Genomic DNA, 14917 nt, shown 5'->3' on the forward strand with positions numbered 1-14917 from the left:
CTACATGTGCTGTGTTGAGCCACCATGCCTCCCTCTTGGCACACCCCTACCATTGTAAAAACTACCTAGAAAGCTACAGAAATGCATTTATTCATGTCTGCATTCGTTTTTGCCACATTTATTATATTATACACACCTTAATGCATACTTTTACATTATATTATGTGAGCTAAAGATACGAATAAATAAAATATATTATATATTTTTTAAATCCTTAAAGTATATATTTTTGAGATTGCTAATGTTACTGTCCCCACTACAACAACAAAAATACTTAAATACATGTAATGTCTATTTGAAATACTGTAGAATTCCATTCTTTCCTATGGAGGACCGTACTGGGGAGTGCCAATATGGCCGAGTAGAGCCTTCAAAGCCTCTCAATGGCCTATACATAGCATCAGCGATCCAGGGTTTATATACATCATTGGTTATTATAAATAGCTCAATCTCACCAAGTGGAAACGTAGCCTATGCTTCGTGAAGCGCGGAAACACGAAACACATAATTAAAGTCCAAATGAGCGCACAGCAAAGACGCTACTCATTCTAGTAGAATCCAACAGCTGTGTTATAGCAGTCAATATGAGCAGTGTAAAATAAGTTTGTATTTGTATAAGTAAGAACGGAGCGGTCCCGGAGTATCACACGTTTTGATTGATTTTGAGAAGGGAAATTAAGGTAACCAAATAAATGAAATACAGGGCGGACTGTCGGTCATTTTGGAGAACTGCGTTTTGGGTGTAACTTTGCCCTTATACCGGTAGTCGAATGCACCCACGTCGGGGCCTCGGGAAGAGCTGGCTCATGGCAGAGGGAGCAGTCTGCCCTAAAATCCGGACCATAAAACTCACCAGGAAAGCCAACAACTATCCGGGACAACTGTGGAATCATATTGGACCATTTGATGAACGCGCGCCCGGCTTTTTTGCTCTATATTGACGAGCCAGATTGACCTTAAACACAGTTTTAAAGTTACATATTATTTCAGCGGAAGCCTATCATTTTTTTGCCTCGCTGCCTGCGTTGCTACTTCGCTACAATCAAGCCGTTTTAGTGCGACCACACCCTCTCTGCTTCCTGATACTAGGCAATACAGAATATGTAGCGGGAGAGAGCACAACTGACTTTCAGTTTGGAATCCCCACCACTCATTTTTCAATGAAGTCTTGTGGTCGACCGACATGTTAGTTGTGAAAGATTGTTTCAGACGTGTTCAGGAGTTTAGGCCATCATTTAAACAGGGACACGACTGCTATGGATATCAAAACCGAAACCCGACACAGGATATTCCGGACAAGACATCCACGCCCTGCGTTTTGCTAAGAAGTGCTTATGGACAATAGATATGCCTATGGAATCGAACCTGCCGGACGAACAAGTGTCTATCACGGGACTGTGTATGAAAAAGAAGAGGTTGAAAGTCGCGGGAGGGTCAGTGCTATTGGCCTGTTGCGTTTTTGGAGCCTTCTGTTTGGAAAGACTCATGTAATGATGATGCAGGAAAGGCAGAGGGAGCGAGGAGTGGTCGAACGGAACTGTCTGGGTGGTGCTCTCCTTGTAACTGGAATGAGCCAGCCTCCCGGTCAAACTAGGGTGGTCAAATTTAGTGGGAACTCTTCAACGGACAATACGGTTCACATACACCCTGCCTTCAAGCAAGCAGGTATTTTAAAATCCTATCGTGTTCTCGAGTAAATTTAATCAGAAAAAAGGACACGTCTTAAAATTGTAGTTTCAGTTCAAATATTATCAGATCGATAATATTTTTAGATTTTATTAAATTCATAACTTTTAATATTATCTGTGTACAGTCTGCACTTAGCCTGAAGTACAGGCACCTTGGTGGCACTGCAGTTTAGTGTGAGTTTATTACAATAACCTGTGAATTCTTCTGTTTTGCGAAACCCTGGGAAGACAATAGATATTAGCAGGTGGATGAAGTTTTTTTCCAGGGCATTTTATTTAATATGTAAACATTATAAACACTGAGTAAATGAAAAGTTATAATTTGAAGGGATTCTCGTCACAAAAAAATGTAAAGGAAGGAACTCTCATTGAAGAGTAAGTGTTTAGAAAAGATCATTTTATAGATCATAGCTCAAAACCAAGTTACTAATTTAATTCAACAGAATTCCTCTCCGTACTTTGTATGAGAATAATGAGCTGGAGTACCATGACTTACAACTTCTAGTTTGATCTCAGCAAATGTTTACTTTGATAATACAATGCCCTGTGCTTCTTTGCAATCTCACATTGACACATACAGTGGACTACATGTACTCTGAAGGACTATAAGGAATATTCTCTGGCCAGTTCAAACTCACAGTTTTACACTTATAGGGGTGTGTGTTATCGTTAATAACAATGTCTTAAACTACGCTTTCTGACCATGGAGTGTGTGACGACGTAAAACACGTTTCTCATTGAAACCCCCCCACAAATCGAGCAGCTTGACCCCCCTACTATGGCTAGTAGTGGCTCAGGGAGGTCAGCTAGCGAGGGTTCCAGCAGCACACAGAGCAGCAGCTTGCAGCAGAGGAAGAAGCTCTCGTCCATCTGTGACACGTGTAAGGGCAAGATGCAGCTGGTTGCCGACCTCCTCCTGCTCTGTAGCGAGACACGGCCCGTGGTCACCGCGGATGGCGTGGCGGTGGCCGAGACCTTCGAGCAGTGCCGCGACACGGTCATCGCCCGCACCAAGGAACTCTCCATCCTCACCCACGACATCCAGTCGCAGCTCAACATGGGCCGCTTCGTCGAGGTGGGAGACCGCTTACTAGAGATGGGGGACTTGGTGGTGTCGTTGACCGAGTGTTCGGCGCAGGCTGCATACCTAGCGGCGGTGGAGACCTCGGGTTCTCAGCCGTGTCTGCCAGGGCTGGTGGACCGCTACAAAGTGACACGGTGCCGCCACGAGGTGGAGCAGAGCTGCAGCTTCCTCAGGGTCACGCCGCTGCCGGACCTCACGCCCCAGCTACTACTGGAGCTATCTCAGAACATCTCCTGCAACCTCAAGACCCTGACAGATGCCTCGGGCCTGGCCAGCGAGAGGTCCAAGGACCGCTTCGCCAAAGAACAGTTCAAGCTCAGCGTCAAGAGCATTAGCACGAGTGGCACGGCCCTCTTGGCCTGCGTCCGGGAAGTCAAGACGCAGCCCAGCGAGCTGACGCGCAACCGCTGCGTCCTGTTCAGCGTGGCGCTGGTCCAAGCGGTAAACGCATTGGTCGGGTTTGCCACGGAACCGCAGTTTTTAGGCCGGGCGGCGAGCGTGTCACCCGAGGGGAAGGGTGTGCAGACGGCAGTTCTGGGCGGCGCTATGAGCGTGGTGTCAGCGTGCGTCCTTCTCACTCAGGGCCTCCGGGACGTCTCCCAGCATCCAGAGAGCAGCACCAAGATGGCGGACTACAGGGAGCGCCTGCGCAACTCGGCCTGCGCGGTGTCGGACGGCTGCACGCTGCTCTCACAGGCGCTACGGGAGAGGTCTTCACCCAGGACTCTACCGCCAGTCAATTCCCATTCTGTGAATTAGTTTAATAAAGAAATATAAATGAACCCATTCTAGAAGTGATCGTGGATGACAAAATCCCATTTCTATCTCCTTGTTTTGGCATACCAAAGAGACTCGCTCGGATTGGCCCTGTTCGTTTAGGGTCGGGAGGTTGAGTGAGAGCAGAGAGAGAACACAAAGGAAGGAGTCTGGATCTGGTTCTACGGATGAGATAGGTGTGCTGTGTTTGGACTTTTACTGAGCTTAAAGTAACAACATCGGAAAACAAGGTTTTGGTTGCGCTGGATGTGACCAGAACCTCACCATAAGAAACTGACAACTTAAACTCAGTCTTCAATCTACACACACCTGTTGGCCTTCTCTTTGCCAAAAACAAACATACAATGACCTTAAAACCTGATAAAGTTTACCTCAGTTTTCAGCTATGGTGAAAACGCCAGATATGAAATGATGGATGTAGCCTGCCGTGTGTGTGTGACCTATGACCTATGGACCCCCAGGTGACCTTTAGTAGAAGTACATGTGCTCTAGTGAGAGTAGGAAGTAAGAAGAAGAGTGTCCTTCATCGCTTGTGTTTTTCAATGTGTGAAATTCTTAAAATGGGTAAAAGCTGCTGTGAGTGTGTGCCATAGGTTTTACACTATCTACCAGACTTACCATAGTATTGTTAATGTGTTGTTTTTTTTGATCATGCATGTATAAATTAGTATTTATTTCAACTATTAAAAAGGTTGTTTCTCATAAGCGCTGCTCTCAGATCAGTCTTTGTGTCAGCATACCGTTAATATAAATGACTCTGTGTTATAACATCCACTACTTCACTATGTGATGTAGACAGTCAAATTTAACCCTAAATGCTCCACAAATCACTTATAAACTATGTTTATATTGTATAAAGGGTGGCTTAAGGGTTTGCCACATTTGGCAAAGCACTAGATGTGAGGGCTCAGTTATATCACCCTGGTATTGTATGACATTTGCTTGTACATTATTTATGAGCTCTCCATGTAGACCTCTTAATGGTTTATGAAGGCTTCATTTACCCTCACAAGATGGACCTTGTTTAAAACGTGACCATAAAGACAGTGTGTAGCTACCATGATTTACTAAGGTGAAACACAGTAGTTAGAAGACTGACTCTCTCTCTCTGTGTCGATCTCTCTCATGTGTTTGAAATATTGTGATGATTGATTGATAGCTAGATTTGATCATCATGATTTGTTCTGAAATCTGATTTGATATGATGAAAGAATATGGGGTCATTAACATGATGTATATGTTGTCTGTAGTAACATGAAGGAACAGGTCCTAGTGGGGCTGTTACAGATGATGATTAATAACAGTCTTTATTGCCTGAATGAAAACACACACTCTACTCTGACGGAAATTAGCCATGTAAATTAATTCATGTTGCCATGTCAGCCAGATATTGTAATTATATCACATAGCCTTTAACACAGGGTTTCAAAGTACAGTACAGCAGTTTGTTGTGGTTTGTTTCATTCACTATGAGGTGGTGTAGGCCCGGGCCTGTATTCATAAAGCCTCTCAGGGTAGGAGTGCTGATCTAGAATCAGTTTAGTTTCATTCACTATGAGGTGGTGTAGGCCCGGGCCTGTATTCATAAAGCCTCTCAGGGTAGGAGTGCTGATCTAGAATCAGTTTAGTTTCATTCACTATGATCTAGAATCAGTTTTACATCATCATGAGTAAGATTAAATGGAAAGAGGGGACCTGATCCTAGATGAGCACTCTACCCTGCTGCCATATGAATACTGGTCCTGATACTGAACAATGATAACTGACCAGTCATAGACTGAACAATTATGCAAGACAGAGTCACGGTCCTGCTAGTATCACTTGGATGAAAGACAACAGGTCTTATGATTTATTCTTATACGTTCTTAGTGTGTTTTAGCATTAACATATAATATGATAACATTTATAATATAAAGATTTATAATAAACTTTTTATGTGGCAATTGGTCTACTGAATCAAACTCAGAATTGTTATGAGATAAACCAATGCATAATGGGGTTATGACATGCTTATGTCTCACAACACATTAACGTGTTAGTACGTCATACAGTAACTGTTGGCTTCACGTTTTAACTACCGTTCAGTGTGTTTTAGTTTTCATCTAACTCAAGGTCAATCCATGTTGTGTCAGCTTCATTGTTCCTTTGAAAATGTCCTCAGAGGCCCCGTCCAGTCTTCCTACGCACGCAAGTACGAATACACTGAGCAGGATAGACCCTGATCTGTTCCATTTGTTATCGTAGTGCTTCACCATAAGCCCATCTAGCTCCTCTCGCCCCAATCATGGCCAACTTGGAATCGAACCAGGGTCTGTAGTGATGGCTCTAGCACTGAGATGCAGTGCCTTAGACCGCTGTGCCACTCAGGAGCCCATGTCCATGTGTGTGTTTGATGTCTGTGTGCCCCTATCTCGCCTTTGCCACCACACATATGGAAAAAGCATCCTCTTTGACCCAGCCCAAACTTTGTCCCCTTGCACACACACACACACACACACACACACACACACACACACACACACACACACACACACACACACACACACACACACACACACACACACACACACACACACACACACACACACACACACACACACACATTTACATTTACATTTAAGTCATTTAGCAGACGCTCTTATCCAGAGCGACTTACAAATTGGTGCATTCACCTTATGATATCCAGTGGAACAGCCACTTTACAATAGTGCATCTAAATCTTTTAAGGGGGGGGGGGGGTTAGAAGGATTACTTTATCCTATCCTAGGTATTCCTTAAAGAGGTGGGGTTTCAGGTGTCTCCGGAAGGTGGTGATTGACTCCGCTGACCTGGCGTCGTGAGGGAGTTTGTTCCACCATTGGGGTGCCAGAGCAGCGAACAGTTTTGACTGGGCTGAGCGGGAACTGTACTTCCTCAGAGGTAGGGAGGCGAGCAGGCCAGAGGTGGATGAACGCAGTGCCCTTGTTTGGGTGTAGGGCCTGATCAGAGCCTGAAGGTACGGAGGTGCCGTTCCCCTCACAGCTCCGTAGGCAAGCACCATGGTCTTGTAGCGGATGCGAGCTTCAACTGGAAGCCAGTGGAGAGAGCGGAGGAGCGGAGGAGCGGAGGAGCCCGTCTGGTGTTCAACCTTCCCAAGTTCTCTCACGGTGACGTGAGAGAACTTGGGAAGGTTGAACACCAGACGGGCTGCGGCGTTCTGGATGAGTTGTAGGGGTTTAATGGCACAGGCAGGGAGCCCAGCCAACAGCGAGTTGCAGTAATCCAGACGGGAGATGACAAGTGCCTGGATTAGGACCTGCGCCGCTTCCTGTGTGAGGCAGGGTCGTACTCTGCGAATGTTGTAGAGCATGAACCTACAGGAACGGGCCACCGCCTTGATGTTAGTTGAGAACGACAGGGTGTTGTCCAGGATCACGCCAAGGTTCTTAGCGCTCTGGGAGGAGGACACAATGGAGTTGTCAACCGTGATGGCGAGATCATGGAACGGGCAGTCCTTCCCCGGGAGGAAGAGCAGCTCCGTCTTGCCGAGGTTCAGCTTGAGGTGGTGATCCGTCATCCACACTGATATGTCTGCCAGACATGCAGAGATGCGATTCGCCACCTGGTTATCAGAAGCGGGAAAGGAGAAGATTAATTGTGTGTCGTCTGCATAGCAATGATAGGAGAGACCATGTGAGGATATGACAGAGCCAAGTGACTTGGTGTATAGCGAGAATAGGAGAGGGCCTAGAACAGAGCCCTGGGGGACACCAGTGGTGAGAGCACGTGGTGCGGAGACAGATTCTCGCCACGCCACCTGGTAGGAGCGACCTGTCAGGTAGGACGCAATCCAAGCGTGGGCCGCGCCGGAGATGCCCAACTCGGAGAGGGTGGAGAGGAGGATCTGATGGTTCACAGTATCAAAGGCAGCCGATAGGTCTAGAAGGATGAGAGCAGAGGAGAGAGAGTTAGCTTTAGCAGTGCGGAGCGCCTCCGTGACACAGAGAAGAGCAGTCTCAGTTGAATGACTAGTCTTGAAACCTGACTGATTTGGATCAAGAAGGTCATTCTGAGAGAGATAGCAGGAGAGCTGGCCAAGGACGGCACGTTCAAGAGTTTTGGAGAGAAAAGAAAGAAGGGATACTGGTCTGTAGTTGTTGACATCGGAGGGATCGAGTGTAGGTTTTTTCAGACGGGGTGCAACTCTCGCTCTCTTGAAGACGGAAGGGACGTAGCCAGCGGTCAAGGATGAGTTGATGAGCGAGGTGAGGTAAGGGAGAAGGTCTCCGGAAATGGTCTGGAGAAGAGAGGAGGGGATAGGGTCAAGCGGGCAGGTTGTTGGGCGGCCGGCCGTCACAAGACGCGAGATTTCATCTGGGGAGAGAGGGGAGAAAGAGGTCAAAGCACAGGGTAGGGCAGTGTGAGCAGAACCAGCGGTGTCGTTTGACTTAGCAAACGAGGATCGGATGTCGTCGACCTTCTTTTCAAAATGGTTGACGAAGTCATCCGCAGAGAGGGAGGAGGGGGGGGGGGAGGGGGAGGAGGATTCAGGAGGGAGGAGAAGGTGGCAAAGAGCTTCCTAGGGTTAGAGGCAGATGCTTGGAATTTAGAGTGGTAGAAAGTGGCTTTAGCAGCAGAGACAGAAGAGGAAAATGTAGAGAGGAGGGAGTGAAAGGATGCCAGGTCCGCAGGGAGGCGAGTTCTCCTCCATTTCCGCTCGGCTGCCCGGAGCCCTGTTCTGTGAGCTCGCAATGAGTTGTCGAGCCACGGAGCAGGAGGGGAGGACCGAGCCGGCCTGGAGGATAGGGGACATAGAGAGGCAAAGGATGCAGAAAGGGAGGAGAGGAGGGTTGAGGAGGCAGAATCAGGAGATAGGTTGGAGAAGGTTTGAGCAGAGGGAAGAGATGATAGGATGGAAGAGGAGAGAGTAGCGGGGGAGAGAGAGCGAAGGTTGGGACGGCGCGATACCATCCGAGTAGGGGCAGAGTGGGAAGTGTTGGATGAGAGCGAGAGGGAAAAGGATACAAGGTAGTGGTCGGAGACTTGGAGGGGAGTTGCAATGAGATTAGTGGAAGAACAGCATCTAGTAAAGATGAGGTCAAGCGTATTGCCTGCCTTGTGAGTAGGGGGGGAAGGTGAGAGGGTGAGGTCAAAAGAGGAGAGGAGTGGAAAGAAGGAGGCAGAGAGGAATGAGTCAAAGGTAGACGTGGGGAGGTTAAAGTCACCCAGAACTGTGAGAGGTGAGCCATCCTCAGGAAAGGAACTTATCAAGGCGTCAAGCTCATTGATGAACTCTCCAAGGGAACCTGGAGGGCGATAAATGATAAGGATGTTAAGCTTGAAAGGGCTGGTAACTGTGACAGCATGGAAACCAGGGTCTGTAGTGATGGCACACACACACACACACACACACACACACACACACACACACACACACACACACACACACACACACACACACACACACACACACACACACACACACACACACACACACACACACACAATCCACAGGCCCACCACACTCACTCATCTCTCTGAGACAAAGCCCCCATAAACTGGTGCTCTTGACCGACGCTCAGCTCTCAAATCCTGCTTTAATGAAAAGGTTATGATGTAGGGACGAGCAGCATTCGGCATCTGAGGGTCTTAACTGAATCCCCTTCCTAACTCACACCAGCCCAACTGACTGCAGGTCAATCTGTCATTCAGTGGTTTTATCCAGTGGTATTGATCATAGTGTTCAGTGGTATTCTGTGTTGTTTCTAATCTGAGGGATGTTTTGACTACTATTTCTCACGCAGTTGTATGAGAGTACGATTGCTGATTTTAGGATCAGTTTTGCCATTTAGATTACAATGAATATGATTACATGGACATTAGGTGCCTGATCCTAGATCAGCACTCCTAATCTGAGTCACTCCTAATCTGTTTATGGCACATGAGCTCTATAATTTGAATGAACAGAAGTAGATCACATTTGCGTTGAGGTTAACACATGGGTCGTTGTCAAGTTCCTGTACATTTCTGACTTCTGTTTAAAATCTGGGTGTAACGAAGTCTTTTCGACCAGTTTACAACAGGTTATAATCTGGGTGTAACGAAGTCTTTTCGACCAGTTTACAACAGGTTATAATCTGGGTGTAACAACGTTATTTCGACCAGTTTACAACAGGTTATAATCTGGGTGTAACAACGTTATTTCAACCAGTTTACAACAGGTTATAATCTGGGTGTAACAACATTATTTCAACCAGTTTACAACAGGTTATAATCTGGGTGTAACGAAGTCTTTTCGACCAGTTTACAACAGGTTATAATCTGGGTGTAACAACGTTATTTCAACCAGTTTACAACAGGTTATAATCTGGGTGTAACAACGTTATTTCAACCAGTTTACAACAGGTTATAATCTGGGTGTAACAACGTTATTTCAACCAGTTTACAACAGGTTATAATCTGGGTGTAACAAAGTAATTCGACCAGTTTACAACAGGTTATAATCTGTGTGTAACGATGTAATCTTGACCAGTTTACAACAGGTTATAATCTGTGTGTAACGATGTAATCTTGACCAGTTTACAACAGGTTATAATCTGGGTGTAACAACGTTATTTCAACCAGTTTACAACAGGTTATAATCTGGGTGTAACAACGTTATTTCAACCAGTTTACAACAGGTTATAATCTGGGTGTAACAAAGTAATTCGACCAGTTTTTCCAGCTGGGAGTGTACATGGCTGAAATGACTAACTGTCATTCACACTACCAGCTCTCACAGTCTCACATCAGAATTAGACGCTCATCCATGTTTCTCAAATGTCAAATTTCAAAGTAGTTCCAAACGTCTAATATCTAAATGTTTAAGGTTACATTTCAGCATTAACTCCAAATTCTTAAGGTTAGGCATTAAATCCAAATGGTTAAGATAGGGGTTAAGGTTTGGGATTGGCTTAAAACAAAAATATTGAAAAAAACCCATTATATTGCTGGATTTTAACTTGCAACCTTTGTAATCAGTGGCAGTTGTTTACACCAATTCACCATCCCTGTCCATAATGCCCTAGCAAAACCAAAATCTACTTTAAATTAAAAGCGCTCACTGTTGCCCCTAGTGGCCGTTTTCCTAGTCATCTCCCGATGTCCTCAGACATGGATGGACATCGAATAATGACTTTTGTCACAGGTGACCTGACTACATTCACAATAGTGCCCAATTATTTCAAACACTGCAGCCCAACTGTCACAGTGTGAGCACTGTTCACTTCCTAAGTGACCTAGTATTCTTTAGCCTTCCTGTCTGTGTCCTGGCAGGAAGGGGGAGAAAGGTATTTGTGTGTGTGTGTGTGTGTGTGTGTGTGTGTGTGTGTGTGTGTGTGTGTGTGTGTGTGTGTGTGTGTGTGTGTGTGTGTGTGTGTGTGTGTGTGTGTGTGTGTGTGTGCATGCATGCACGCGCGTGCACATACACGTCTGTATCTGTGTCTGTGTGTGTGTCTGTGTATGTGGAGATTCCCTAGAAACACACTACTTCAATACAGCTACGACCGGAAGTTACTTTTTCGTAGCAGGTTAGGAGAACTTCAAATCAAATCATATCACATTTTTTTAGTCACATGCGCCGAATACAACAGGTCTGTGTTGAATACAACAGAATACAACGAATACAATAGGAATACACCTTACAGTGAAATGCCTACTTACGAGCCCCTAACCAAGAATGCAGTTTAAAAAAAATATGGATAAGAATGAGAAATAAAAGTAACAAGTAGTTAAAGAGCAGCAGTAAAATAACAATAGCGAGACTATATACAGTTGTGTACCATTACAGAGTCAATGTGCGGGGAAACCGGTTAGTTGAGATAGGGGCATGTAAAACGTCTGCCTTCTTCTCCGGCTCCATCTTAACCTTACACAGCAGGTTAGGAGAATTAGGTTAAGGTTAGGAAAAGGGTTGGGGTTAGCATCTAGCGAAAAAATGCTCTCCTTACCTGCTACGAAAAGTCAGTTCTGGTCTAGGGTTTAAATTAGGGTAAGGGGGTAGATTTAGTGTTAAGGAAAATAGGATTTTGAATTGGAATCAATTGTTGGTCCCAAAAAAGTTATGGTTAGGTTTAGGGTTAGGGGTTAAGGTTAGGGGTTAAGGTTAGGTTCAGAGGTTAGGGAAAATAGGATTTTGAATGGGAATCAATTGTTGGTCCTCACAAGTATAGCAAGACATAGCTGTGTGTGTGTGTGTTGGTGAAGCCCCCAAAACTGTTAGTCCGCAACAGGAAATCAATAGCCCCGGCTATCAGGAGACGCTTCCTTTCCTTCACAGCACTAAATGTCGGAGGCATAATTTTCGAGCAAGGGTTTCGCCCCATTTCCTGCCTGTGGAGGGTAGGCCTTGCCTATCCCAGTCCCCAGCCAGTCCCCAAGAGCCGGCAGCAAGCAGCTCCCATCCCGGCCTGACCCAGTGCTGACATCATCAGAGTCTGTCTGTAACAGACCGGGAGATGGACCGCTGCTTTCCCTGAGAGGAGGCAAGGCTGTTGCTGTTGTGTTGTGGCTGTTCAGAGTTCAACCACAGAGTAGACTCACTCACACATAGACATTCACACGCACTGTTAGGAGAGACACAATCAGATGTAAAGGTTATTACTATTTTATGTCATGGTATTGACCTTGGATGGATGAATAAATGAATGAATGAATGAATGAATGAACAATCACATTAATGAATGAGCAAATTAATAAATGGATGTATAGATGAATGAATGACTGAGTGAACCAACAACTGAATGAATGAATTGTGGTGAGCCATGAAGACTTCATCCCACTACGCAGCTGCAGGACATTGTGCCAATCAGGCCTGGCACACCTGCAGCTGTTGAAACGTTTGTGCCAGTTTGCCAGTGCAAAATAATCTGAGGAGCAGAGAAGACGCATTGCTGTGCTGCTGAGCCTCCCCAGAAATGATTTATTCAAGCCTTTATTGAATTTGAGTTGAGAGTTTGATAACCTTTATGTCGATAATCTTTATGTTCCATATTTTACCTCTTGAAGAGGAATCTTTATTGTGGTGAGTTGTCACCTTTTGAAGATTATCATCATGGTACAAGACGAATAAAATGGCACCGTGAGCGTCTGTTGGACCCTAAAACCCTTTCTACGGTCCAGTGAGCGCCACCAACCCCCTGAATGAATGGATTAATGAATGTAATCTTCCCTGGGGTAAAGCAGATCTGAAAGCACAATCTGAAAGTCTATTTTTGAAAAGGTTTAGTAACGTTGCTCCAGTGCTCCAGCACAGCTGACATGTAACCCCAGATACATAGATAGACTTACCTGATCAGGTGGCAGTATTACCATGAGGCTAACACCACCTGTCTAACTGTTCACAACAGATCCCATTACATGTGGAGGCGACAGAGAGCTAGCGGATTCGTTTACGGTATTAGCCATGTTGTATCCAAGATGGCCGAAAAATACAATGGAAACTGCCAACAGTTTTGTTCTGTGTTCTCAAAGACTCAGATCTAGGATCAGCTTCCCCTCCCCAATCCTAGCCTTAACCATTGGTGGAGAAATGTTTTAGAACTAAGAGGGGTGAATGTGTTATGAAGCTGAGTGGTGAGGATTTCATTGTGCTAACCTTTTAACCTCTTTCAGTACAGGGACTACTGAGTATATGTAGGGGGTTATATTGAGGGAAGTATGGGTGGTGTTCAGAAGAGAGGAAATGTTTTTTTAAAGAGTGAAACCTGTACTACCAGAACATGTCCAATTAGAACATATATCTTTGTTTTCTGTTGCAAAAAGTGTTGCTACCATGTGCACTACTAAACATGACCCAGGTGACCTGTCACATCTCTATTCCATTATTATGGTCTGGCATGATGAAACATCTCCTTCAAGCCTTATTTAGACACGAGGGGGATTCTGCCTTTGTAGATTCTGTCTCTGAGGTTGCTCATTACCTAGAGAGTGTATGATCAGTGGGCCAGAGCAGCAGCAGCTGGTTCTTGGGTGCACACACACACACACACACACACACACACACACACACACACACACACACACACACACACACACACACACACACACACACACACACACACACACACACACACACACACACACACACGAACACACACACACACACACACACACACACACACACACACACACACACACACACACACACACACACACACACACACACACACACACAGAGCTAGGGTGAGTGAAAGCCTACCCCCTGCGACACATGATACCCCACCCAAAATGTCTAAATACTTCCCCCATTCAGCCCACACACCCACTCAACTCAACCTTCAGTTCATATGCTTCTTGTTCTGTGGACCCCTCCTCTCTATCTCTCTTTTCTGGTGTCTCTCTTTCTCTATTTCTCTTTTCTGTTTTCTGGTGTCTCTCTCTCTCTGGTCTTTCTCTCTGGTCTCCCTCTTTCACTGACTTCTATTTTTCTTTCTGGTCTCTCTCTCCCCCCCATCTCTCCTTATTTGTGATGATGACTTCATCCTCCTACACGGCTAGTTACACATCAAAGGCCTGGGAGTGTTTAAGGCAGAAGTCTAAGTGATGCCAACTGTGATCATGTGAAACAGTTGTCTCATCGTTAAAGGTTGTCACTATACAGCAAACCATCATTTTATTGTCAGGAGGATCAAGCCTGTAGAAACCAACTACAATCCATAATCAAATGGTTATAATCTATATTGAACTAAATACCTTCACTGAAAAGCTAACATATTACATTTATGTATACTGTACATGTATTTGTATACAGAGTATATAAATAACTTGATAAAAGATACATTAACCATATTGATTTCCCTACACATAGAGATGATAGGCATGATAACACAACAAATGCCTCCGTTTTGATAATGCACTGAGACAATAATACATACAATGCAGCCAGAGGCTTTTATCCAAAGCATCTTACAGTAGACCTCTGACCTTGAGGTGTTATTACAGGAGATGTTAAGTGACCATCCCATCGTTGTTCTCTGAACTCCGACCCTGACAGCTGCTCTCTGCGCTTTAAGGGAGAACACCCTTGAATAGAGTTCACCCACAGAAACTCTATGGAAACTTGGCTGTCTCTCAAGTCCATTTTTAATTCCAGTCCCGCCCCTCCCTTCCTCTGCCGTTGTCTCGTTCTGAGGGGGAGAGTTAGAGCCTGTTTGACTTCTGAACTCTTCTGAACAAGGTCTGGCCCTACCGAAGTATGGTTGTGTTTCTGTTGAGAAATGGGACAGTGGTGTCTTTGTGTGGCTCTGAATACATCATTAACTCACACAACCCTGTTAGGCGACTGGACACTGGATGGCTCTGTTTGAGCCACAATGGTTGATGTTTCAACAGTGTACTCAGAGGGGTTGCA

The 14917-nt window shown here is 45.3% G+C and overlaps 1 protein-coding gene across 1 annotated transcript; it reads left to right on the forward strand.

Annotated features, from left to right (window-relative positions):
• The first annotated feature begins 524 nt into the window (after window positions 1-524).
• Window positions 525-4254, forward strand: LOC120024921 (talin rod domain-containing protein 1-like). Its single transcript, XM_038969289.1, has one exon. The coding sequence runs from the start codon at window positions 2467-2469 to the stop codon at window positions 3529-3531; it is 1065 nt and encodes a 354-aa protein (XP_038825217.1). The 5' UTR covers window positions 525-2466; the 3' UTR covers window positions 3532-4254.
• The last annotated feature ends 10663 nt before the right edge of the window (window positions 4255-14917 follow it).

The sequence above is a fragment of the Salvelinus namaycush genome, chromosome 30 (assembly GCF_016432855.1).
Source record: "Salvelinus namaycush isolate Seneca chromosome 30, SaNama_1.0, whole genome shotgun sequence".
In the NCBI taxonomy this organism is placed as follows: Eukaryota; Metazoa; Chordata; class Actinopteri; order Salmoniformes; family Salmonidae; genus Salvelinus; species Salvelinus namaycush.

Bases quoted from the DNA above. Each gene is read 5' to 3' on its own strand.
- LOC120024921 (XM_038969289.1), top strand. From the start codon at position 2,467: ATGGCTAGTAGTGGCTCAGGGAGGTCAGCTAGCGAGGGTTCCAGCAGC.